This window comes from Atractosteus spatula, chromosome 9 (genome assembly GCF_055471065.1).
Source record: "Atractosteus spatula isolate fAtrSpa1 chromosome 9, fAtrSpa1.hap1, whole genome shotgun sequence".
NCBI classification, from domain to species: Eukaryota; Metazoa; Chordata; class Actinopteri; order Semionotiformes; family Lepisosteidae; genus Atractosteus; species Atractosteus spatula.
The window spans coordinates 20,602,211-20,629,642 of NC_142714.1; the positions used below are offsets into that span (position 1 = coordinate 20,602,211).

The following is a 27,432-nucleotide window of genomic DNA, read 5'->3' on the forward strand; positions in this document are numbered from 1 at the left end:
CATTCCTGCTGAGCCTCATTACTGAGTTGAAGCCTTAACTGAAAAAAGTTTTGCGATTTGGAATATTGGCAAGAGTTCTGCTACTGAAAAAGTCTGAAGTTTTTAGAAGGCAAGTTAGAATGAAAGGCAGCAGTTAAAGGCAACCTCCAACATGTCTAAGAAAGCAGCCAAAATAGTTCAAATTAATTCTGTTATTGGGTCAGTTGAGGATTGAGTTGTGTAACTGAGGATTCAGCTGGAGCAACAACCAGCCACTGTGTGTGGGGGGGGCCTCCAGGGAATTTTGGGTTAGGATGCTCATTCTGCAGTTCAGCAAATCAACAGCTTTTCTGTGTTCCTATGTGAGAAGTTTGTACTTAGTGAGTCTTTTTCGGTGCTAAACTAACTAGATAATCAAACTTTAGAAGCTCTTTTAGTAGACACAGGGGAACCATCAATAGTCTCAGTGTGCATAAATGCTCTCAGACACTGGTGTCATTACCGAACATTGTGGAAAAAGCGTTAAATATAATGGTGACATTTCCCAACAGCTTTTGTTTTGAGAGGTCTTTTCAAAACAGAAGTCAGAATGGTGAGGTAAATCTGTCCAAATGTTACAGTTTATTAGTGTTTGATGATGACTCAACTTTTAAAATGGGGAAAAAAAACCCAAACAGGATCCACACCTCTCCTTACACAGATAAATGGGAATGATGTTCATGCAGTGCAGTGCAGTCCACCAGTTGGACAGTAGGGAGTACTGACCCTCCGTCTCTTCCCCAGATGAGACCCCGGTGCCTGCTGGCCAGGAGGAGGGGGAGCTGGGGGAATTTCGCAACAAGCTGCTGAAGTTCCTGGAGTCCTCCACGCGCTACGAACCCGAGCGGCTCATCAGCGACTTCCCCTTTGACGGTGAGGGCTGCTCCACGTGCGCCTCGGCGCCCCCCATCCGTTGACCTGGCAGTGATCCCGCCTGCTCTGTGCGTCACTGGCCTCGGGACAGTTCCCGGGTCTTTCGAGTTTTCCTGTAATTCACTGTCTTCTTATTTTAACTGTGGCTCCTGTTAGTAAATTGGAAAGCGCTGCCCGAAATCCATGAGTCGTCTATCGGAAAGGTCAGACAAGCATTAACATTCCAACATAGCCACATGGCAGTGTGACTTTGTGTTGTTTGTTGGCAACATTTGCACTTAATGCTATAATTCTTCAGTGAAATCCCTGTGTTGCTCTTTTCCTTTCGCCTTTCACATTTCAAGAGCGGCCAGATGCATTCTGGGAGTTGGAGGGAACATCCCACACTCAAAGAACGGGCTGAAAGAACTTTTTCAGTCTTGAACAGGGACGACTACAACTTGTAGTACAAGGGGACCTGATACAAATATTCAGTCCAAGTCAACCCAGCGTATTTGTTCAGAATGAACAGTGACATGTAAACAGGAGGGCATAAGTAGAAACTACATGGAAGTGCGTTTAAAACTGAGAACAGGAGGCATGTCTTTACACAAATGGTTGTGGGAGAGTGGAACAAACTGCTCAGCCATGATATTGAAGCTGATGCCCCGTTTCTTTAACAAACAGCTGGATGCGATTGTGGGAGTAATTAGTAATTACTAACTACAAACTGGGCTAGTTAGGCTGAATGGCCTCCTGTTGTCTGTAATCAGTTCTTACGTTCTTGCTTTGCAGGGCTGCTGGAGGAGCGAGCTCTACTGCTGGGCCGCATGGGCAAACACGAGCAAGCCCTGTTCATCTACGTGCACATTCTCAAAGATATCCGCATGGCCGAGGAGTGAGTACCTCATCAAACCCAAGACTACAGCCTGCTTATGTCCCTTTCACTCCTTGCAGTTACAGCTGAAATTGCAATAGGTTCCTTTTTGATGACGCCCACTTGTCCTGGGAGCTTGCAGACATAATACCTTAGTCTGAAGAAGCCTTGGGAGACCGAGAGAAAACAAACATCTTAAGGGAAGAGTTTAACATGACGAACAATGCTGCGTTTATGAATTGCCAGTAGATTAATGAGGCAGGATCTCTACAGTCTAATTAAAATGCACTGCAGTGTGCAGGAGCACAGTGCTGAAACATTTTGTGCTGCCTATTGCATCCTCAGACAGTGGTGTCATTGCCAAACGCTGGCAGTCAACTAACGCTAGTCCCTTAAGCTACTTGGTCTGTTCCAAGGTATTCCGTATTCATTGCAATGGCCCATGGTGGAAGCAACCAGTGGAAAAGCTGAGTGACCTGTTTCATGTCCACTCACTGGGAAACGAGGGGAGGGCATTCAGATACCATTTAAAGAAAAACCTGACTCAGAGTTTCTTTTTCTGCAACAGGGGATCATGTAAAAGGCGTACGATTTGAAACTTTTACTCAAATAGCAAATGAAGGAGAGCCAGTCCTCTTAATTTTTAAATGACTTTGTTCAGATTGCTTTTCTAGGAAATACTCCTTGAAAGTGCATTAACACCATATCAGAAATTGTAAAAAATACATTGTTGATGTACATTTTAACAGTCTAGCCAGGTTTTTAACTCAGTTCAGACAGAATGTTTGCTGTTCCCTTCTTTAATCAGTTTGCTGTAAGAAATTGGTTTACAATAGGAGATTTTCATTTTGTAGATGTTGATGAGGTTTTGAAAAGCAGCAGAGGGTGTGATATTCTTTGTTTATTTGAAAGCTGAACGGTCTATCTTGTTGTGCATGCCTTTGTTGACTCTATAGGAAGGCTTCAGTTAAAGGAATTACATTACAGATGATTCCAGCCTACTTAATAATACCCTCTGTCACGGTTTAATTAAAACTGATTGACAGTGTTCGTTGAAGGTTTGCCTGCCAGTTTGATTGGAGACTCAGTGATTAATACTAGTGCTGTCTTCCTCGCTCAGGTACTGCCACCGGCATTACGACAGGGTGACTGATGGGAACAAGGATGTGAGTATTGCTCGAGAGCAGCCCATGAATTTAGGCCATTCAAGAATTTTTTTTTAAAGTGTATGCACCCCATTTGAAACTGCCAGTTGTTTTGAGACTGCTCCCCAGATGGAACTCCTGTACAGCTCAGGAGAGAATGAGGAACGCCACCACCTGCCATGTCAGTTGTGGTTTGACATGCTGTTAGCACCTCAGTCCCTAACAGGAAAGTTTGGGTTAATTGGAGGCAAAGCTCATCTCTTCAACGCAAGCCTCCAGCAAGTCACAGGAGCTGCTGCGAGAAATACAGAGAGAGCTCTGACTGACAAATTCCTGTTGTGTCTCAGCGGTGCTTTGCCAGTTGTGCTCCACCCTTGGTGAATCCCTTTGACCTTTGACCTAGACCTTCGAGTGCAAGGTGAGGTCATTGGGGACCACTACTGTATGAGCCACTAGAAAGACCTATTATTAACTTGTCTTGATAAAGGCAGAATGGAGAGCCTAAAGATGTTATTCACATTTGTGCTTTCAGTGTGTCCACTGCCAGGAGGGCTTAGCAAGAGCTTGAATCTCTGTAACTGGTCACTCCAGTTGCTTGACTGTTGATGTTGCAGTAATGTGCAGTGTAGGGTTAAGGCACACCAGTACAGTAATCTTGCCTTGACGTCTGCTTGTCATTTTCTCCCAGAAGTGAAAGCGTTGTTTCTTAATTGGATATTAATTTTGGTGGGGCTGCAATTCACCACTGAAATCCTGAGCAGACTTCGCAAGTCCATGGCTGGTGTAAAGAGATCATTTCTAATTTTGGCCATTTGAGAAGTGGAACAGTGTTGTAGGCAAAGAGACCTTGGTGACAAATCTTCTTCATGGGAGAGGAAATTGTATGAAAAATAAGCCATGTGTGCTGTTCCTGTCTAGGTCTATCTGTCGCTGCTTCGAATGTACCTATCCCCACCTGACGTGCACTGCCTGGGGCCAATCAAAATGGAGCTTTTGGAGCCACAGGCCAATCTCCAGGCAGCTCTGCAAGTGCTGGAGCTTCACCACAGCAAGCTGAACACCACTAAGGTACCGAGACTAGGGGAGCACCTGGGGGACCAGGCCAGGGTTTCTGACACCTAGTGAGGCATCCTGCTCAAGGAAGTGTAGCTAGACTCATTTCTTGCATTCATATAGAGTTTTCATGTCTAAGGATCAAGGATGTTGGACAGAGCCCCCCTGCAGCACAGTGTCCCTGTACACTATGCTCAGGCACTGGTTTGGAAATTCAGGTCTTAGAGATTTCCTTGGTTTGCTCCTAGTTTTCCTTGGTTTGCTAAGTACTGACTGTGCAGACTTAACCCTTCAGTCAAAATTAATCTACAAAAAATAAAACCCCACATTACACCTGTGTAGCCTGAGGTCAGCTTTGCTTATTTTCTGTACATGGGTATAGTGTGTAAGTGGCCCAACTGAACCAATCATTAGCTTAATAGGTTCAGTCAAACACTTCTCAAAGCTCTTTAGCTCTTGGTGATTTAAAGAGATTTAAAAAACAGTCAGATCCTGTCTCACTTAGGCTGGACTGCACACCAGTGATGTGACCAGACTAATCCAGTTGAAGCACAGCATTTCCACAGTCTCTCCTTCTGCATTGTCCTTCACAATGTACCTTTTTTTATAGTGCTGCTTGAAAACGAGGTTCGGCTAAGGAACCCAAACTGCATCTTCAGCTGGCATCACCTGCAAGCTGTGGAACTAAATGATGTGCGATGATCTCGTTGTAACAGGCGATTAATCTGCTCCCGGCGAACACCCAGATCCGAGAGATCCGCGTGTTTCTGGAGAGTGTCCTGGAGGAGAACGCCAAGAAGAAACGCTTCGACCAGGTCCTGAAGAGCCTGCTGCATGCGGAGTTCCTCAGGGTAGGGGCGCCTCCGTGACCCCTTGATCACAGTGCCCTCCTGCTTTATTCCATTCAGCCGTGTTACCAATTTGACTGTTAGAACAGCTACGAACATTTTACCTTGCAACCAGACAAGGGCATCAGGGCATTAATCAACATCTTGAGCCAATGCCAAATGTACAGATTAAGTAATTAGATTAATTTAGCTCAAAGGAAACTGAACCTTTCAATCCACAAGGATAGTAATTTGAGACACCTGTTCTAAAGTAAAATTAAATTACAGGTGTTTTGGATCCTCAACTTGTATCCCATTCTTCAGTACGTTACTAACTTTTGCTCTGTACAGCACCTTTTGTGGTGCAGCATGCCTTTCACTGGCCTTTCTGCTCGACTTCAGGTTAAGGAGGAGAGAATTTTCCACCAGCAGGTGAAGTGCATCATTACAGAGGAGAAGACCTGCCGAGTCTGTAAGAAGAAGATTGGGAATAGGTGAGCAGGATGAGACCTTTCCCCTTACCAGCCTTGCTGATTACGTTAATTACCTCACTTTTCAAGCACGTGAGATTCTTTAGTTACCTGCTGGGCATGCTAAGATAAGGGCCAACTGTAGGTTTCGAACTTGGTCAGAAGAACCCATCTCCAGGTAAGGCCACTGCCTGACAACCTTGAAAAGTCCCGCCAATCCTGCAGACGCTCCAGGTAACAGATTAGCCTTCCTATTGGAAATGTACAGTACTTGACACTGTAAAGCCTCTTGTTTTGACAAAAGATAATGTTTAATTATAAATCCACCATTGACACTCCCAAAACAAAATCTGAAGGAAAGTAGCTGGAGTGTGGGCTGTGCCACTAGCCAGGCACTATTTACTATTTTCTGGCTGTGATTTGATTTTTCTAAGCAATCAAAAACATTCAACAGAAATGTTACTTTTAAGATGGTTTACACTTTAAGTGGAGGGAAATAAGCTTTTTTTAAAATCTCCTATTACTTGATCATGGTATTTATGTGAATCAGCAGTAGTCTTAGTCCTGCCTCTTCAGCTTACTAATGAACAGGTTATTCATGTAGAAGGAATTAGGTCTGGTCAACATTTTAGCCCTGACAATAAGATCATATAGCAGGAAATGTGTTGTTTTTTCACATATTGGGTACTGTGGTGTAAAAGCCTACACGGAGCCATGGCATTTCCCCATTTTTCTGTGCATATTATTTGAAACAAGAAATGAAATAAGATACATCTAACTCTCAGCTCTCCATAGAAAGATAATGGTTTAATAAATATAATGCATTTATAAAGAATGTCAAACAAAAAATCTGTCATCTATTGCTCTTATTTTATTGAGTCATTATTCCTCCTCTTCAACATGTCTGTCGCTGTTTCTTGTGACAGTGCGTTTGCCCGGTACCCCAATGGCGTTGTAGTCCATTACTTCTGCTGCAAGGACCGGAGCCTGTGCCCTACTGAGCTGTGAGGGTGGTGGGGGCAGCACTCACTCCAGCCCCTGGATTGGCCGAGCGTCGGCGGGGACTGGGCCGGCTGAGGGACTCGAGCTCATCCCAAAAACCAGCTCGCTTGCTCGCTCGCTCACGCCTGTGAGAGGAACTCCCACGGGACAGTTCGGGAGTCGCGGAGCTACGGATGAATGGGGATGCGAGGTCAACTGCTTTGGTTTTTTAACTGGAATAGTTTTTATGGACGAAGTCGATTACGTTTTACCAATATGTGTTTTCCTCAAAGGAGATGGATGGAGGCGTTCCCTTTGGTAAAGCCCAAGCTACGCCGCTTGCTTTGTGCATACGCTGAAGGCCCTGCATGTCTTGAGCACTGAGATCTTCACTGGAATGTTACATTCTGACTTCAGCCAAGGGCTGAGGGACCCATGTTAATCAGCCCTATTGCTGTGTTATGTAATTCTTGTTGGCTTCTTCAGGCATTTTTGATGTCCTTCAGAATACTCTGTTTAAATGGACTGTGCCCTTCTTTTACTTCTCAAGGTGTTTTTGAAGGCTGATCAATAGATATTTGTTCCAGAACCTGTTTAAAATCTGTCATTGTTTTATAACCTCAGGTAATCCCCATCTGTTGGTGAAGAGAGGGAAATGTGATTTTTGTTGTGCACCACTCATCTGAAATGTACTTCTAGGTCTGCCTAAATATGCTCTTGCATTGGTTAAGGATTTAATGATTAATCAAAAAAGCTTTCGAATTAAAAACCACCGTTCCCCATTACATTACAATTTATAAGACCTTTTCTAAGGTGAGCAAGCTTAATCTCGAAAGGACTGCTTGAGCAATCTACTTTCCCCAAAGCCTGAAGATAATTGTAGAAGAAATGGCTACCGCAAGTATCTGCAGCCCTACTCGTGGTTAGTCCCACACCATCATGTTTAAAAGGTAACAATTAAATTAATCAGCTTAATTGATCAATACGTTCCCAAATTTGAAGAAACGGTGATTAGGGGTGAACCCAAGCTTGCTGGGTTAGTGCAGGCTTGAGGACCCTGCAGAAGCTGCTGCTAGAAATCAGTCTGTCTTCAGTTTGCAGTACTAACATCCTAAGATAACGTCCAGTGTGTCAGGAGTGTTTCACGTTTAAATGTGTAAAGCCTGTTTTTTTAGTTTACATGGTGTGTTCCATAACGAAACAAATGCAAACACAACCTTGAATTAATTTTTGCACTATTAAAATGGCACAGTGAAAGTTTTTTTTGCAATTTGTTGCTCTTAGTGTAGCAGATAAACAGTGTGGAAATATCACCTTTTTTACTGCAGGTGTGAGGTGTATTCAATTTCTGGTAATCTTGCAGCTACTTTCTTGCAAACCTGTACTCTATTTTGGTTTTACCCCTGGTTTTATCTCAATAATACAGATATTTTAAGTTGCATTTTCAAATCCTGAATCTCACTGGTTCTTCTGCTAGGTTGCTTTTCTCATTAGCAAATTATATAGTTCAATGCAGAGTTGTCCATTTTTCCCCATCTTTTTCTTTCTCTTTAATTGTGAAAAAAGAAACTTCTACTTGGAACCCTTCATGCTTTAGGATTACATATAATAGATGTATGTATCCTGAATGTGTTTTAGTAATGATTCAGTCTGGCTGAATACTACAGTTATAATACAGTTGTGTGTGTTTTATCAAAAATAATCTGTTTCTCTGCTCTGTATTGTACAGTGCAGAATTTTCTTTTATTCTCTACATGATTTTTTGTATGTTCTCGATCATCTCTGTCGGGTGGAAACCCTGTGCCTGCTGGTGTCCTGTCCCAACAGAGCTCCCAGTGGCCTCATTCATCAAATTCCAGGCTCAAATCAAGGTTGTACTGTAAACACCTACTGTATACCTACTTAAAGTGATAGAAATGTAGCACCTGTGCAATATCCAGCTGTCTGAGAACTGAAAGTTACAAGACAGTTCTGCCTTATTTAATCATTAGTTCAGTACAAAGCTTGAGCACTGAGGAGCTCCGTTTGAGTGGAACACCAGGAGCAGGACTGGGAAGCCCTGTTTATACACTCCGAGTGGTGAACTGGCCTCACGATCCCGAAACCTCAATAGACAGAAATAATGGAATGCAGCAACAAAATTTAAGAAAACAGTTTATTTATTTAAAAAACTCTCTAAAAAAATAAGCTTTTGATTTTAGACTATCTCGCCTTTGTTTGGATAAAAAGTAAAACATTTAAACTTCTAAGGAAACGTGTGTTAACGGATCTATTGCACTTTTGAAAAAATATTTTTTAGGCTCTTGACTAATATTATTTGCCTTATAGAACATTTATTTTCTGGCACATCTGTCAGTCCTACTGATAACCCATTTTAGCGCAGGACGTCCTGAACTAAAGGTTTAATTTGATGTCTCTGGTCTGTCAGGTGTCCTTTTCATTAATTGCACATACTGTATGTCATTCTATGGTTGTAGGCAGAGAGAGAACTTTCTACAAAGGTGTTGTAGTATAGAAAGTTTGGGAAGATTGTATAAAAGTTTATTTTTAGGTCTGTATTCAAAATGACTTTGTTCACTAACACGACCGGTCTGAATAGCACGGTACAAATTGTAAAAAATAAAGTTTGAAAGTGATAAAGTAATCAGTGTCTAGATGTCTGCCTCTGGGGTTTCTGTTGTTGGAGGCTAAAACAAAAGACTCCATATACCCCGTTTAATATTCGCAAATGTAGATTCACTTTACTAAAGTAACAATGGGATTTGATTCCATCTTTTCATTACTGATCCTTCTTCCTTACTTTTTGCTTTGATTGATTTAAACCATGGAAATGATACAATTAAGTTTTTTTTTCTTAGTTGAATAATATTTATGAAGCGCCTTCCAAACTCGAAGCTGCTATTTAGAATGACAGAGGAAAAGGAGTAACAATGTAAAAGAAAAATGAAACCCGATAACATACAGGATAAACTGTAAGGCAATTAGACATACAGTAAACCTGCATAAAAAGATGAGTTTCAACTTATTTGAAAAGGGTCAAAGAATTTGTCTCTCCAAGAGGCAGAGGAAGAACATTCAATTACAGAAGCAGTGACAGGAAAAGCAGTCTTTGAAAGTCTGCATTAGGAATTTGTCTTTTTGCATACCCCAGCTTGCTCTCCATGAGAGACACAGGTGGGGAGAGAGAAGTTTGGGGATAGAGTGTCAGAGTCAGTCATTTATACAGCACCCTGGAACAGTTGGGGTTAAGGGCCTTGCTCAGGGGCCCAACGGAGTAGGATTCCTCTGCTGGCTGTGGGATTTGAACCGGCAACCTTCCAGCCACAGGCACAGATCCTTAGCCACAGTGCCACCACTCCACCCCAGTTATATTGAATATGGGACATTATAGTCAACCAATGTAAATTATTTTACATACACTAATTGTTTTACATGGGGGGGGGGGAGAGATTTTAACATACTGTAAATTTGAGTATCATCTGCATAATAATGAAACTGATGACCATGTTTGTGTATAATCTGACTGAATGAAAGCATATAAATAAAAAAACAGCAAAGGGCCCAAGACTGAACCCTGAGGCACACCGTGATTGACTGGGGCCATGGGGGATTTATGAGGACCAATGGAAAGAAATGCTGCCTGCCAGTCAGATATATGCGGAAACAGTTAAAATAGTTTAATTGATAGACAAGAATGTCTGCAAGCGTTAGAGCAACATTGATTTACTATATCAAAATCTGCACTAAGGTCAAGGAGCTTAAGAATACTTATAGCTTCTAATCCAGCAACAAACAAATCATTCACAACCTCTGACTAGAGCTGTCTCATTGCTATGATTAATGCAAAAACAGGACTGAAATGGTTCAAATAAATAGCTATTGTATGAACCTGTAATTGATGTGCAACACGTACTATATTTTTTGCATGCTCAGACACCTACAATATACACTAGGCTAGCTCTTAAAGCCTGCTTGTTCGTGAAATGGTTAATGGCACCGTGTCTCAATATCCAGCTTTTGCTTTGGAAAGTCTATCCACAAACTTTTTGTTTTCTAAAAAAGGCTTTTGAAAGGTTTATGCAAATTTCTGCATCCAAAGATGTGAATTAATATTAATTTCAGCTGAGGTTTGGACCAATGCCTTTTAGATTTCTTTTGATACGTGAGCACTGAGAGCCCCCAGTTCCCCTCAGTACCTACTCCGATGTCTAATTTTGTGCCATAGATGTGTGTGGCAGATTTACTAACTACAGTACATGCAGAATGTAGGCCATATGTATATTATAAACAACAGCAGTCTTACTGATCCCAGAGGGAGTGCCCTAACAGCTATTGTCCTTATTCTGTTAAATGATGGATGTTTAATTTATGAGCATGCACTACCTTAGAACTGGGTTTAAGAACATTTGGTACTTTGTCAAAGACTTTTTGGAAATTTCATAAATACAGCATAGCATGCACGGTCTTTAAGAAGTGGAAAGTATTTTCTCCTTTACCAAAAGAGACCCACCCATATTCATTTTGAACAGCTATATCAGAGCAATCTGCAGTCAGAAGGCTTTCTTCAAAAAAACGTTTTACTGCACAATAGGATTTTAAAACGAAACTCACGAGTGACAGGGGGGGAAATAAATGCAGCATCCTCTATCTTCAGCGACCTTTTCTCGTGCTGAACATCAGGAATCTGTCAGGCTGTTCAAATCTTGCCTCTGGCCTTTTGTTTTACAAAGCAGTCTTGGATTATCGAAAAACCCTTGGAGATTTTGTACTCTTTATCACTAACTCCTGTTTCATGTTGCTCTCAAGCACTCATGTTGTTTTCATCGATTGTCAGGGTAAACTCTTATTTTGTAACCAGGCCCCATTTTTCTCCTACATTATTTTAAAGTTCATCGGGATTAAACGCAGGAGGGCACAGCTGTGACAAAGCTCAGAGAAAAACTACCCTCCTATCAGACACCAGGCTATTACAGGGGCTTTTTGACTTCAGGAATTGGCATTTAGACAGATGCAGCCCACAGTATGTAGTACTAACCGACCCCACAGACGAGAGTCCAAGTTGCTTCGGATAATTTAAAACAAGATTCATCAGTCTAACTCAATCAAAACCCAGAGTAGCTGGTCAGTCTTCCGGATGAATCGAAACCTGCAGAGCTGGCTTCTACGAAGAAGGACTTAACCAGGTTTATCCCATTTGAACAGATGTCATTCTGATGACAAGGAAAAAGGTTTTGAAAGGTTTATGGTCATGTAAATGCATTAAGAGTGACAGACTGGAACGGAGGTGAGCACCACTCCAGGGTCACGGGTTCGATTGCAGATTGGTGCAGCTGCTCTCCACCTGGAGGGGGCACCAGTGGAACAAATGCACGATCTCCCTGTACGCGTGCAAACTCGTACCAGCTGTCCTGGTTTCCTTCCACCTCAGTTGGTGCTCCATCTAGGATGCTTCCCTGCTAATCTCCAGCTTGGCCACACTCTCACGTGGATGAACAGCCTCCAGATAACAGATGGATGTTAAAGTCTTGCTTTGTTAACATAAGATTCATTAGCATGCTTGGAAGTCACTGAAAACTGGGTATGGGGAATGAAAATGCATTAGGGGGTTTAACACATGAGCACTCAGATGGACGTAACAAAACTGCATCTGCCCCCAAGTTGTGGACGTGGGCAAAGGAATATACAGTATCTGTGCCAGTGTATATTTGGTGCCAGTGAGTCTTGACCTTGTAAAGACAAGGTAATGCACTTGTCTTTGGAGACTAAGACCTGGGGTTTGGGATGGGGGGTTGGCATACTAACACTAAGCCATCACTGCACAAAGTACCTCAAGATTTGAATCCAATGAAGACTCTCCAAGATCCTGAGATCTACCTGCACTTTATGTAGCCACCACTAAGAGGGCATGCAGCAATTTCTTACTTGTTCATTGTGTAAATGTTGGCGTTATCGTAAACATGCATTTGTAAACTGTTTTTGGTTTGTTGTTACATAGCTTCATTAATTGATCAGAATCCAAAATGGTCTGATACTAATACAGTGTATGGTATTTCATACACTTGAGAAACACAACTTGTATTTTAGTCCCATTTCTTCTTAGGTTGTGTTCTGCCTGTAGCAATTTTTAAAGGTCATGTCCTCTTTCTACACTCCTACCTACCTCCTGCCATTTGCTTTCATAAATGTTAAGAAGGGCCACAGCTGTGGTAAAGCATGCTATTATCATTCATCTAGGTACAAGCATTGAAAAATGGAGGAAAATTGCATGAAAAACAGGTAATTTAGTGTGTATATATATATAAACCTCTGTGTAGCTGGGAAATGACCACAGTTATTTGTCACAGATGGAGGTCTTGAATTGGAAAAGCTGTTGTGTACAGTGGCTGAGAGGTAAAATAGTTATACAGCATGTCCTCAGATGACTTATGTGGTCAATTTGCCTACAGGCCCCATTGCTGTGCTGGAAGCAGAAAGAATCAGCTGTATGCGGCTGCCCTTGCTGGGTTTCCACAGACCTTGCAGTCCAAGGAATCGATAGTCTTTGTTGCAGCCTCATTTTTTCTTCAAAAGGAAAGCAGTCTGCTCACTTTTATGAACTCTGTGAAATTCTTACCCTGAACTTGCTCTTGTGCTCAACCCATTCATACATTTTCTAAACCACTTTACCCAGTTCAGGGTCATGGGGAAGCCAGAGCCTATCTCAGAAAGCAATGGGCACAAGACAGGATACGCACCCTGGATAGGACACCAGTCCATCACAGGGCAGAGACACAGACACACCAGGGCTAATTTTTCCAGAAGCCAATGAACCTACCCGTATGCTTTTGGACTGTGGGAGGACATTGGAACATCTGGAGGAAACCCTTGCAGACATAAACTCCGTGCATACAGCACCCTGAGAATTGAATCCAGGGCCCCAGAATTACAAGGCAGCAATGCTAACCACTGCGCCACTGTAACTCCTGTGAACTAAGCCTCTTATATGAAATACCCAACATAATACAAAATATATTGTTTAATACACACACTTATAATATGCCCTCTGTTTAAACAAAAAGCATTACAATGCTCTTTCTGTTCTGAAAGATCTTTAACAGAAAGCAAAAGAAATAAAGCAAAAGGTAGAGGGAATATACTACAGCAAGAATAAAAACTTAAAAGGACACTCCATTGAACAGACAAGATTCATATCCCACTCCATTAAGCCACTTGGTGATCTACATGTTCATGAAATGTAATGAATGACACTGACTTCAAAATGAAACCACAGAAAGAAGCCCCAATGTCTTGTAACAGTTTCCTCTGTTGACCCTGTCAATTGTTCAAAGGGGAAACCAAAAAGAAGCTCACCTTCCTTTGAAGGTTACCACAGCCACTACTATTGGTATTCTTTATTTGGAGAGCACACATCTAACATCTACAGTACTTACAGAGTGTCATTCCATTTATTGTACTGGCATTCCAGAGGCAGTGTTTTCTGGGAAATTATCCTTTGGCACCTCAGTTAGAAATGCCAGAGATGCCAGTTAGCCTGGGGTTAGTCCACACCAGTCAAAGCGGTGGGAAGGGACTCAATCTCTCTGTGTTAAAGCACTGAAGAAGAAAAAAATGTGCTCGTTTGTTGAATTTTTTTCAACTTCACCACTGTTCAGAAGACATCCTGCAGGGAACGCACTAGAGAATAGATACACTAAATAGCAATATCTGAAAATTCCCTTGCTTTTATTAATGAAAGGCTCAAAAATGGTTTGGACATTTCCTGCAGCCTTCAAGCATTGAGAATAGCAGACTTTAATGATTCTTGAGGGACAATGAAGGAAGATTGTGTGCTCCTGAACAGTGAAGTGGTAGAAAATAATTCCTAAAATGGTAAAAAAAAAAATCACAAAACACATTTTAAAGAGCTTCATTCCACAGTTAGAACAGGCTCTGATGTCCTTACAAAGTCACTGTTTCTTAACTTTCTTCAGAATACTTTTGCTTTCCTTTCCTAAAGGAAAAGGGGGTTGAATTATTTAAAAGCACTTTTGTTTAATCTTGTTGAAAATGAATGAAGTGCTATATGATTCTAACTGACAGCTTAAAAGTGAATGAATACATTCTGAGCTAATTGGAAACAGCTGGGGTTTGAACTTCTAGATGCTAATCTCGGCGTTTGGGGTTATTAAATGCACAGAATCCTGCCACATTAAAATGAGCAGATTTGGGACAGTGGAAATACTACTGCTACAAACTAAATGGCTGCCATGGATTCTCCAGTCTCTCTGTCTTTTGTTTGTATTACAGAAGCTTATTCCATCCTTTCATTTTCTAACTCCTTCATCCAATTTAGGATGATCAGGGAGCCTGTGTCTACTCCAGCAAGCAACAGGTTCAAGATAGGATATAACCTGGATGGGACACACCCACTCACACTATGGCCAGTTTTTCCTGAAGCTAATTAACCTCCAGTATGTCTTAAGACTGTAAAAGGAAATCGGAGCACCTGGAGGAAACATACTCAAACACAGGGAAAACATACAAACTCCACACACATAGCCCGTTCCCAGATCCAGAACTGAACCCAGGACCCCAATCACTGTGCCACCGTAACCCTCACAAGCGTATTGATTCCTTGATTGAACTGCTTACTTCATTAGGTAACCATTTTCTCTACCTGACCCTTGAATACACAAACACTTTAAATAAGGTTAAAAAGGTTAAAAAGTTTAAATGCTCCAGTTGCAGGAATGTCAACGCCTCATTGACTCAAGAGGACTTTATCATCAATGTGGTTTTGGGGGGGGTGGCACCGCATTCTCCAGTGAAGATCTCCTCATAATCTCCAAAGGTACTGTATGTGTTTGCCTTCAAAGACCACAGATGCAACAGTCACTGATGGCCCTACAGATCCCTGATGGGATTTACATTTTTGCTCATCAGAGAAGAGCACGTTAGCCCTCTGAGTCTACTGCTCAAGCAGCTGTGTCTTTCACCAATTCATGGTGCTTGCTGGGCTTTCTCACAGAGACACCTCGGAACAAAACTGGCACTAATGCACGCTGGGAATGATCCAGCTTACTGTAAAATGATCCAGTTTATTTTTATTGGGTAAAACTGGAGAATGAGCTGCAGCTCCATGAGCAGTTGGACAGCATTGCTGAAGAACCGTTGTTCTGATTAAAGGGTCCCAGGCAGGTGTCATTAACTATCAGCCACCAACGTGCCCTTAAATTCTGGGATAGTGAATGGTCACTCTACGTGCATCTGATATGATTTGTCGTACTATGTTTCACCAGCATTGCCGATTTCTGAAATGAATCCCGGTAATTCTGAAATTTTTCCCAGGAAGGATGAGTCATTTTTTATTTACATTTGTTTGTTATTAGTTTTTCAAATGGGATGGAATGAACTACAAGTCCAGTATAGCATTGACATCCTGAAACACTACGTGCGGTGCATTTTTAAAGATGGCCAGTCCTGAAGGACTAAGAGGCCATAAAAACCACACCACAGCCCCTGAGGTTTTCAGGAGTTTTTAACACTTGATGTTAAAGAAATTTGGCAACTGAGCTGCATGTACTGTGGGAATTCTGAAATCACCATCCGTTATTAATGGTCTGTCTGAAACAGCTGCACGAAGTTAAACTTTTGGGTGGAGCTCAAATTATGTCATTCTGGATGCAGTCTCGGTGTGTACATTGTTTTCCTTGATGTAGTGGATAGTTTCGGAAATGAACATATTCCGAGGTTTTGCATTTTCATGGGACTCTTCCACAGTTGTTTTGAGTCAGAGACCTTTTTGCTACATATTTGAAACGAATAAGATACTGTTTCTTTTTTGTAGTCCTTTCAAATTGCGTGGTGTTGTACGGGTTTGACATTTTTTAAAAAATGATTTGAATAATTCAGCTCTTACAACCGCATTTGCTAACCTTCCTTAGAAAAATTCCATCGTTTATGAGGGTGATAATATATTAGACCACTGTTTTTTCTTGTAGTTATGTTACTTATGAAGGAAATTGATTAAATAACTGTCTATGGTTTACTGTCTTAAGTAGAAGGACTCGGTGTGATTTTACTATGCAACTCTGTAAGACTTCAGAATGATGCAATTATCTTTTCATTTGAGAGACACGGAAGTACAAATCAATATTAACAGCAGGAGATGACAAATTTCAGTATTCAAAAGCAATTAGTTATAGACAGATGTCCGGCAGGAAAGGATTACATTGAAATTGTATCATTACCGCTGATAGCTAAACAGTACTTGGAGTACTAGAAATATTACATTTTATCTACTTAATACGACTGTAGATATATGAAGATATTTACAGAACCACGGTGTTACCTTAAATAGCATTTTTCTTCCTAGGCGTAACCGACTTTTTAATGGTATTCCAAAAGTACTGTATACATTGTAGAACTTTAGTTTTAACATCCTGCAATTGAAACAGAACCAGAAACGCAATACTGCATGATTTTTGGTGGCAGTACATGTCCAAACCTTGCAGCTCAATCTAGTTTTACCCAATTAAACTGGATTAAGATGAAAGAAACTATAAGTGCCCCTGTGGTGTTGATTAATTCGTCTGACAGATTTTAAATTACTGTATGTAGCAAAACCTGAATCAAGCAGTATGAATTGTTTTATCATTATTTTGTTCAAACGGCAAAACATCCTTTTCTATTATTTGTTGACCAAATTTTCAATACCGATAATAACTAATAATTAGTGGGTAGCAGCACAGGTAAGAAATACTTTGTGCTTGAAACGTCTTGGAAACTGGAATATATCGGCGCTAGGACCTGATAATACCTCGTGTGCTCCTGTGAACATCGGGAATCTCGGCTCCAACCAACCAGCTTGCGGGCAGTTAGTTATCAGAGGCACACAGACATCTCTGGGCTGTTTTCTTTCCCGAAATCTGGACCCTTCCCACCCAGCTGCTGTCCGCTGCAAACCCGAAACTCACTGAGCCGGCGAGCCCTCCATATGGGCTCACAATGCGAAGGATTAGGGCTAACGCCATCGCAATCCTAACTGTCGCATGGATCTTAGGCACCTTTTATTACCTGTGGCAGGATAACAAACCCCAGACGTCCCCGTCTTCAGCATCCCAGTCGAGGTCTACCGCCACCAGGAACCATGGACAGAGACACCCGGGGCGGCTAGACATCCACCGGGAGGACAGGACCATCCCGCTCATCGTGAGTAGCGCACATTTTTGCCTCCGCTGCATGAGAGTGTGTGTTGCATGTTGATGTGCAGCAAGCGGTGATGCAGTGCACGAGGTGACATTGTAATTACCGAATAGCCGGGTACACGCATCCACGCGAGCAGGATTTCATCAACAGAGATGATGAGAGGTGTCGAAGTGCACCTAAGTTTTTTTCCCCCAGACAACTACATGTTATGTTCATGTTAGCAGTTGCCCTTCCAGACAGTTGATTCTTTGGGTTTATGTGGCTGCCTGCATAGCATTTCGCTTAACATAAGCTCAAAAAGCTATGGGTAGATTTTTAATTATGGAACAGGTTGCGTAGGTAAATTGCTTCTGTTCTCTGCTTGGCGTGTTCTATCCGTTAAAGTGTCAAGGGCTATGAATTACTGAAATGGGTTCATTGATTTCTTTGTGAATTTAGTAAATTGTGTCGATGAAACAGTAAGTACTCCTGAGCGCAACTGACCACAGAGAAGTAAAAAGCATGCTATGATCAGAATAAACATGCTACTCAGCACATAAATGGGCAGAGATGTTGTCAGTAGGTATTGCCTGAAAGCGAGCGATGACCGCACACTGTTAGTAAAAAATGAAGGACTGTCGCATGCTGCATGAAGTACATTTTTATCAGAGTTAATGTGCAAAGCAGGAGCACGATGCCTCTTGTTCCATACAGAGAATTTATGTTTAACGGTTTTCGCGATTTTTCTCATTCATAAAGCGAAATTTGTTTTATTCCTTAGCTGAAAACGCAAGTAAGAAATTAAGGGCGCAACTATCAAAATAAATATTGCTGATGGTATATGTAAAGAAAACGCAAACGATAGCCCTCAACGATACAGTACAATGCAACTGAGAGGTAGGAATTCTGTGCCTCCTGAAAGGCATAGTCAGGAGATCTGTCTCTCCTGATATCCAATTGCTCCGGTCCAGAATAATCAGATACATCTGCACCAAAAAATTGCAACATGGAATCCGCTTTCTGATATTGGAGATTTACTCCCTGTCTAATATTCTTATCTGATAATATTCCCCATTCGGACGTTTATGTTAGTGTAGTAGCTGAGGTGTCATATATAGAGCAAGGTTTGATTTTCCTCCACAGTCCAATTAAATTGCCATCTCTTTCACCCCAACTAAAACTACCCTTTCACAGTTCTCAGCTGTCAGACTTGTTCAATTATCATTACATGTTTAGCAGCTAAGGGACAAGTACATGAGAACTGCCATACTGTACTGTATATCATACAAATGAGGCGTGAGAAGTGGAGTGAACGCAAGCATTTGGTGTAAAGCCTAAAACCAGAAAAAGGTGCAGCTAAATAACAGTTTAAAAAATGTAACAATATGGGAAAGCACAGAAGTTTGAGAAAGAACAATGAGAGGGTAGAAAAATGTTCTGACTTGGCCATGTTTGCACAGAACGCAAAACCAGTTTGCTAATGTGTGATAGAAGGAGGGCCAGTGGTGCACACAAAGGAAACAAAGATACTGTATGATGCCTATGTGCCTGTGCCATGTGCGTGGGGATGAAATCAACACTTCAGTCACCACATATGAACGCCACCTTGATTGCCAAAAGTACGTTTCAAATGCATTATTCATGTTATAGGTATGTGCAAAAAATCTGCTAGTAAGCACCTTAGCTCTGCGCAGATCTGGGCAGTTATTCCGTTGAAAGCAGGCAGGTGCACTCTGCTAATTTGTTTCACCTTCAGTTTACCTGTGCAATCTATCTCCCTGATGCTTTTTTTTTGTAGGAACAGCAAACATTTAAACACGTTCTTTACGTTTGTGTGCTGGCTGTTAATTTGTAGAGCTCTTTGTGTGATGCGTGTGTGTTTGTTTATAAAGTGGGCTGCTTTCTAAATCTCACTTTATTGGCAAAACTTCTTGGAGCTTCTGCAGAACATTGCCAAATGGCATGTTAAAGTAGACCTGTTTTCTGTACTATATTCTGAATAATGTCTTTAAATACAGAGGTATTTAAGAAGAACACATTTACAAATCTGTTACAGACACTAACCTTCTTAAAATTTAGTAAGTGTAGGATACTTCAGATTTCCTTACACCTGAAAAATGTAGGAGGCAATGGCAGAAAACTAGTTTTCCTCATGGAAGTGAACAGAGAATTGCTGACTCTTTGTTCAACTGTATGCAAAAGTTTATTAATTGGTGCCTTTAATATTCAGTAATTTCACAATTATTTATTTTTTGCTACACTTTCCAAAAGCTACAGTGAACCTTATGGACTTTCACACAGTCATTTTGTACAGTATGGTATTAGAATTATGATTTATTCAGGCTTTATTCTCCACACACCAGGAGTTTTCAGGTTTATGAGCTTTGATATACTTTCTGTACCTCTGTATAGGTATGTTAATATCGGTAAAATCAGGAAATTGCAGTTAAATTTTAATGCAACATAAATTAATGTAACTTTTAATGTGCTAAGTAACAATATTAGAACTAATACATGGCTTACAAGCAAGACCCTTTGACATGAAAAAATGCTGAAATACAGCATTCCAAACAGGCAGTTTTTGCACGTTATTTTCAGAAGAAGAACATATCGGATATTGCATACATTGACAATCTGCTTTTGCCATATACTGTAGTATCTGAACACACGAGCTATAGCAGTGTTTGACAAAACCTTCAGGACTGCAGCCATACAGTTTTCCTCCTAAAACCTACAACAGCTGGAGAACAATAACTAGTTGTGATTTTTATTGCAAATTCATATTGGTGCAGTGCTATATCTGTATTTACTTTTAAGGAGCAGTTTGTTAACTCAGAATTAATGTCAAAATACTGACTGCTTACATAACAAGAAAAAGGAACAGTTTCTCAAAGCACTGTTGCATGTAGTTTTGACTGAAACTCTCAGGTTCACAGCTGTTGTTTTCATAAAGTACTGTTGACTTTTGCTGAGTTAAAATATACAATCACAATTGTTTCTTACTCTTTGTTGTGTTTTGTAAAGGAAACATACATTAAAATAAACAGAATGTCACTTTGCTTTGCTCACATAATTAAGCTTAATTAAATAGTGAGAAAATTCAAACCTGTAAATTCTTTTACATGAAAAGCTGCATTTTTGCATTTTTTGTTAAGCCATTGTCCGAAAAATAGGACTTACTGTATGTCAGTATGACTATATTACCACATTCTGTAAATGTCTCATAAATTCCTGTTTATTCAGGTGACTGACCCAAATCTACCAGGTTTAGAAGAACTAATGAGTACTGGCCAGAAGATTCAAGGCATTATTGATTGCCGACCAAATTATTATTCAGCGGTCAGAGGTTTGATAGAGCCATGCTAACAAATTATTTTCATTGGTTAACACAATTAATAATAAATTTAGCTGTGCAATGCAATAGGATATTGGTTTTCAGCTTCTTAGCAATGTAGGGATGCTTGTATTGGATACTGGCACGGGATTATGGTCTCATTACCATAATCAACTTTGTGCCCTTTGGATATTTGCAGCTGTGTAGTGCTGACCCCTGAGGGGTCAGGGGTGTTAGATGACAGTGCTGGAGGTGGTAGGTGGAAGGATGCCTTATGCCTAAGGGATTACTGCAGCAGCATCCATGTAGTTTGTGAGCTATTGAAGCATTTTCTCCATGTCTAATGGAGCTCATTCAGTACATTACAGTGACGTAGTCTCCCCAAAACATTGTTAATCCCAAATCCCTCCATGACAGGAGGCCAATGAAGTGGAACTTCACAGCTGTTGGGAAGGGGCGCTGCATGATCTGGGGCTCGAAGGTGGCTGAGCGAAAATAATCCAGTCCCAGCATTGCCTAATTCAGAATTGTGGGGCTGCATGTGTAAATGGTGTACGCTTAAATTAGGAATTGGATCGATGTGTGTGAGAGTGTATTTAGCCACAGTCACCATGCTGTTGGCTTTATCTCTGCATTGCAGCAGAAAAAGAAAACTCAGCCTTTTGAGATCTGCATACGGGTTTCCTTCCATTTTGATCTTTGCAGGGATTTTTTGCATCTTTCAGCAAGAGTGTTTGTGGTCACTGATGAGGTCCAATGTTATGAATAACTTCGCTGATCACATCCTTTTAACACACAGCTGCCATCTCCTAGATAAGCAGTATACCTGCACATACTGTAAACAGACCAGTGCTAAGCTAAGCAGAAGCCCTGTCTTCACCATTGAGTGGTTTGGAGCATAGGTACATCACCATGGTGACTGACAAGGGAGGGCAGCTAATTCTTTTCTGATTATAACATATTGGTGCTGTAATCAAATTATCAGGCTTAATGAAATATCAGGTTGACAGGGCAGAACTGTTTTTTTTAGAAGATTACAAGTGAAGCTGATTCGAGTATTCAACATCCCATGATTCAGACTAAGACGACCCCACAGACGTCTACAGAATTAACAAAACCACATGATGTATAAGACATCTGTAAAAAGTAGCGTATTTTGATCTGAGAAGGGGAGGCACGTCTTTACACAAAGGGTAGGGGGAGCAGTGGGAGCCCACCTGCTATTATGTACACTGGCTTCTTTCAGGAAAGGCTAAATGAGATGGGTCAATTAGTCATGTCATTTGCCAAACCGCTTTATACCATACAGTGTTGCCGGAAGCCCAAACCTACCCGGCAAGTAACGAGCGCAAGGCAGTGTACACCCTGGATGGGACGCCAGTCCATAGCAGGGCAAGTGCAAGCCAATTATACATGGGGAGAATTTGGAGGCCACGGTAAAGGCTGAGGGGGGAATTTGGCCCGGACACCGGGATAACTCTTATTGAGAAATGCTCAGGGATCTTTAATGACCACTGAGAGTCAGGACCTCGGTTTAACGTCTCATCCAAAAGACGGGGGTCAATTAGTGACTTAGCAAAAATTAAACCAAGCTGGACGGGCTGAGGTGACTCCTCTCATTGGAGCCATTCTTACGTAATATGCAGATTGAGAATTAAGGAAAGAGAGAAAATTCTGACTCGCAGTGTGTCGCAGGTAAAGTTCAAGTATGTTTTCCCCATTTTTATGTGATGTCTAACACATTAAAAGGGCTTTGTTCAAAAATTCCATTCAATTAATAATGTCCTATCTGTGTGTCTTGATATTGGCTAAAGTGTTTGAATACTGCCAGATGTATTTTTAGCAAGTTAGAATACAGTATTGGGACTTCAGAGGACATCTGTTTATCAGTGATATACTGTACACTGACATTGACTTTCTTATAAGAACTTCTTATTGAGGAGTGTATGGATTGCAACAGCTGTCGCTCTGCTGGAATTAGCACAGCTGTATTACAGTATATGAATACTAAGGCCAACTTTTCCGTAGCCATGGCGACTGCCTTGATCCCTGGTGGTCCTTCCTCAAGCACTTGGCTTTGTTTCCAAGCAGCTACAGTCATTTCTGTTTTCGCATGAGTTCAGTTCACAAGCTGAATTTCCAGTTCTTTCTTAGATTCTGGTTATCCAGGAGCTCATGCTGTTTGTGCATCATCTTTATGGAGCCTGAGAACTAATGTTTGAGCATGCACAGAAAGACGTTGGGTAGGGTACATGGAGAGGACTGTCCTTAGTTACACAAGGCAGCCTTGAAAGTCAATGGAGCTGTAGATCACTACAGATTTCCTCTGAACTAACAATACTGTATTCTCACTTGCTAAAAATACATCTGGCAGTATTAAAATATTTTAGCCAATATTAAGACACATAGATAGTACATTATTAATTCAATGGATTCTGTCATTAAAACTAATAAAATCATTGACACATTTCCTTTACAGAAATAAGCTATTTAAACTACTGTATGTACCTCATTGTTTCAAAAGTAAATTACCATAAGTAAAATTGTAGGTTTCAAAGTGACTCATTTTCTTTTTTTTTTTTGTGATCTCGCTGTCTCGTTCTAAATTCCAGGCCTGTGTGAGGTTTGTCAGAGCACAGGGACCCCAGATGTGACCCAGGCAGGGGAGGCCCTGATCTGTGTTTGTGTTTAACAGAGACCACCCTTCCACCCTGTGCAGAAAGACCTATAGACCTGCTGCAATATTCTAGTTTCCTTGGCAACCAAAAATATAAAATCTAAGCTGTTGACAAAGTAGGAATGTCCCTTTTTTCTGTTATGTTTCTATTATAGACTGATTATTGTTCTTGCATGGTTCTCCTGGAGGAGTTTGGCACTAATTGTTTTTCTAAAGTTTAAAATCCCTAATGGAACATTTGGCCTTTTCACACGGACGTATTTATTTTTAGTTCCTTTCCTAAATACCCCAATATTTTTTTTTGTCTAAACCTCCAGTGATTTTTTTTTCATGAATGTTTTCCAGCAAGCACGTGTCATTTTGTAATGCTGCTCGTACTTATTACTAATGCTTTGAAACAGTGTTGTGTGTTTGTGAAGCCTTTCAAAAATTGAGCATGTTACAGAGGGGTAATAAAATGAGTCATGACACCAGATTACAGGTACAGTATATCCAAACAAATTGATAAAATAAAAAAAACAAAAAACAATCTTGATCACAAATTATGTTGTGAAACTCAATTACTTTTCTGCGAATGGTTAAGTGATTGAGAATTAGGCAACTGTGTAATAAACAATAATTGATTAGACAGAGCTTAAAACATAACACTCAAAACATATACTTAAAAATCACTATTGAAAGCTTTGTGCTTTTATTAATAAAAACAAGCAAGTCAGGTTCCATCAAAATGATTGCATAATTTATGAAATAACCTATAAGACTAGGGGGATATTTGCATGATACATAAGGTTTGCTGAAAGGGTTGCCAGAGCTCAGAGCCTTCCACACTTATTGTTGCCAAGGAAATACTCACTTGAAGCAATCAGTCATGTGTTTAAAATAATGCTGCTTTCCAGTTCAAATATGTTCGAAGTGGTGCCACAGGGGGTTGATAGTTATTCATCTTGATTACTACTTTTCTTCATCCACTGTAATAATAGTGGGCCGTAGGTTTTTAAGGAACAAGCAGGGTTCTTTTGCTGCAAAATTACTTCCTTTCCCACTCTTTTAAATGTCTAGTCTTGGTTCAGCGAATAATTGCAGCAGGCATTTTAATGGATTGATTTTAAATGTGGCTTTGCATATCCTATTTAAAATTCAATTATACTTGGGGATTTACTGTGTAATAAAGAAACGTATCATAGCCTGTTTAACGTATTCAAGTGAAACTGACACGATGGAATACACTTATTTCTGAGTACATAGATAGGGGAGACAGATTGTCACATATTCCAACATATTGTTACAACATATTCCAGTTGACAGATCCATATTTTAGGCACAACTGCCCCTCAGTCCAGAGCTCCTCCTGGTTTTCCATAGCATTAAACAGGCAGAGATAACAAGACTCCCTATCTCCTCCCCAGTTGGGAGACGAGCCCATCACGGAGCCCAACCCTAAAAAAATAAAAATAATTTAAAAAAATCGCTGGACCCTCTCAGATAGCTATGCACTGCAGCAATCAGGGTAAAGTACCTTAAGTTAAACAGCAGTATTTGGGGAGTCAAACCCACACCCCACTCGTAAATCCATCACCTTACCCCCTATGCTGTGTCTCCCCCTCAGTATTCCAGTACATGAATTTAAATATTCAAAAATTATCTTTACTTTTCCATTCATGTTTATTAAGACGAATGTGAAGCAAGCAAACAGTCAGCTGCCTGTTCCTTAATCTTGCAGGCATATGTTCAGTGCAGGTGAGGTTTGTATCTGTGGGTACGTATCGCTGCTCTTTTCTGCTGAGGGTTGTTAGGGGCAGCAGGGGTATAATCACTTACCTCTCTTTGGTTTTGTAGCCTCACTTTAATTTCTGTGTCCACCTCATCACTTGACAATTCAGTGTCCTACACCGTGCGAATATGAAGTCTTGGGAAAACACTTCTGGAATAGAGCACTGGATCCTTTTCTGAAGGACAGAGGACAGCCGAAATATAGCTTGGGGTATAAGATGCAGGTGGAGGAGAGAACGTGGAAGGAGGAGACAGAATGTTTCAAATACAAGGAAATAATTTTTGTGAAAAATGTCAAAAAGTTTATGCTAGTAATTGTCTTTATGCGTTAGTCATTAACAACAGTCAGAATGAAGAAATTACATATGTCAGTCTAGAAAGAGGTTCTACTTCCTATCCTTTGCTATAAAAATTACATTATCAGCGTGTTACCTAAATTTACCTTCTAAGGACAAAAACTAGGGAACCTACCTATCCCAGGCAGAATAGTGCATGAATTGTAAGATAATTTGTTTTTAACAATAGAACTAAAATGTCTTCAAGCATAACTATATAATATTCTGATCCCTGGAGGAACAGGCCTTGTCTAATTTAATTGTTTTTGTTTCATAGACTAAGCTGTGGTAAGCCTGCCGTCTTTTAACAGAATTTCTTTTGAACTCCATCTTACATAGTTTTTGTTGTTGTGTACACTTTTAATATTAGTAATCTGTCAGCCAGTTTAAGTTGTTTCACAACTCAGAAGTCCAGGAATGTGGGTTCCAAAGTCAGAGTCAAGAGGTGAGTGAAAGTCCAAAGGCAGAAGACAATCTTAGTATCAAGCGCCAGAAACACAATCCAAAAGGCCAAGGTCAGAAAACAGGCCAGAAGCCAGAAGTCAGGCAAGGAGTACAGGAAAAATTCCACAAAGGCTGGAGCAAAAAGCTAAAAACAAATTGTCAACAATACTAAGTACAGCTTGAACAAAGAGCAAGGTTTAAATAGGTTTGGGGGAGGGGAGGCGTGGCGGGGTAGGGACACTGGGCAAGCAGGGATTGGCTACTGCCGTCTGCTTGAGCTGTGCCTCTGCTGCACAGATGAAGTAGGCACTAGAGGTTGAGGTGCCCTCTGGTGGCGGGATGCTGGGACTGTAACACAGTTAGGGTATGATAATACCTGTTGATGATATTAGTCTGGGAAGAGTAGGAGCAATGAAATGTTTGAAGTCTGATTTCTTTTCATTTCAATGGGAGTAAGTTTACGTTTTATATTACGTATATTTTAGTATTCTATTTTTAGATGGTGTGTAAATTTACTATAGAAAGTTAATATTTTTCTTTTACTGAGCTGATTTGTTTTGGAAGTTCGTGTACATTTAGCTTGCAGGAAACCAACTGACATTGTGCTCTCCACTGTGATTTTAATTCTGGATTGATTTTGGATGCACATACTTTATTACTTTTCTTACATACTGTAGTGCTAGCTTAGCAGAATGTCAAAAATCTTTATGATGAAGACTCTGCCTTCCACACATTGCAGAAACAGGTTATTGGAACATTGGAACAGGTTAGCAGGGACCAAAAATGACACAAAAAGTGGTGAAAGCAAAAAGAAAGGTGTACTGCTGTGCATGTGCACCTCCAGGCTGGGCTTACCCTTTTTAACGGGGTCCAGTCTGGAAGAGCAGGGCAAGTAAGGCCAAAAGGAAACAAGAAGTGTGTGAAAAAGGTGTGCCTGCCCCGGTGAAGATACAGTAGGTGACGGGACAGGCAAAAAGAAAAAGAAAAGAAAAAGGAAAAAGAAAAACAATGCCTTAAGATGGTGCAATCCCTCAGGAACAGTCTGTGCAAAAACTCCCCCTTCCGAGTGTGGCCCTGCTTGTCCCTTCGGGGGGTGTCCTGTGTGCCTTTATAGGACCTGCCCAGCTGTGGCACATCTTCTAGGAGCCGGGACAGCTGGGACTACAAAGGGGGGGCGTCACCCTTCTTCCAGGGCTCCACCTCCACACTGGCCACACCCCCGCATAATGTTACACATGTTAACCACGGGAAAATGCAGCAGAATTGTTCATTTTTCCCCCAACACATCTGCTTACGGTATTGTATACCAGTGAGTCTATTAAATGTGTGCCTGTTTAAGCAATGTGCAAGGCCAAGTCGAGCACAAAATAGAACAGAAACCAGCAGTGTTTTGGAGCCATGTTGTGTCAGGTACAGTATTCACTGCCTCTTGGTCAAGGTGGCTGTTACATTTTACAGTTTAATATAACCATGTTCCATTAAC

The 27,432-nt window shown here is 40.9% G+C and overlaps 2 protein-coding genes across 3 annotated transcripts in view; both read left to right on the plus strand.

The window, feature by feature from the left end:
- vps39 (VPS39 subunit of HOPS complex) overlaps positions 1-8,864 on the plus strand; it is a 31,110-nt gene extending 22,246 nt beyond the window's left edge. For both annotated transcript variants that reach the window (XM_088925628.1, XM_088925629.1), the window contains exons 19-25: positions 763-891; positions 1,666-1,768; positions 2,868-2,913; positions 3,811-3,960; positions 4,662-4,796; positions 5,175-5,266; positions 6,169-8,864. In XM_088925628.1, the coding sequence (XP_088781754.1) occupies positions 763-891; positions 1,666-1,768; positions 2,868-2,913; positions 3,811-3,960; positions 4,662-4,796; positions 5,175-5,266; positions 6,169-6,250 (737 nt within the window). In that variant the 3' untranslated portion in view covers positions 6,251-8,864. The remainder of the gene's footprint in view (positions 1-762; positions 892-1,665; positions 1,769-2,867; positions 2,914-3,810; positions 3,961-4,661; positions 4,797-5,174; positions 5,267-6,168) is intronic.
- Positions 8,865-17,033: 8,169 nt separating this feature from the next.
- galnt16 (UDP-N-acetyl-alpha-D-galactosamine:polypeptide N-acetylgalactosaminyltransferase 16) overlaps positions 17,034-27,432 on the plus strand; it is a 55,714-nt gene continuing 45,315 nt past the window's right edge. Inside the window, exon 1 of the mRNA XM_088925578.1 lies at positions 17,034-17,413. Within this exon, the coding sequence (XP_088781704.1) occupies positions 17,210-17,413 (204 nt within the window). The 5' untranslated portion in view covers positions 17,034-17,209. The remainder of the gene's footprint in view (positions 17,414-27,432) is intronic.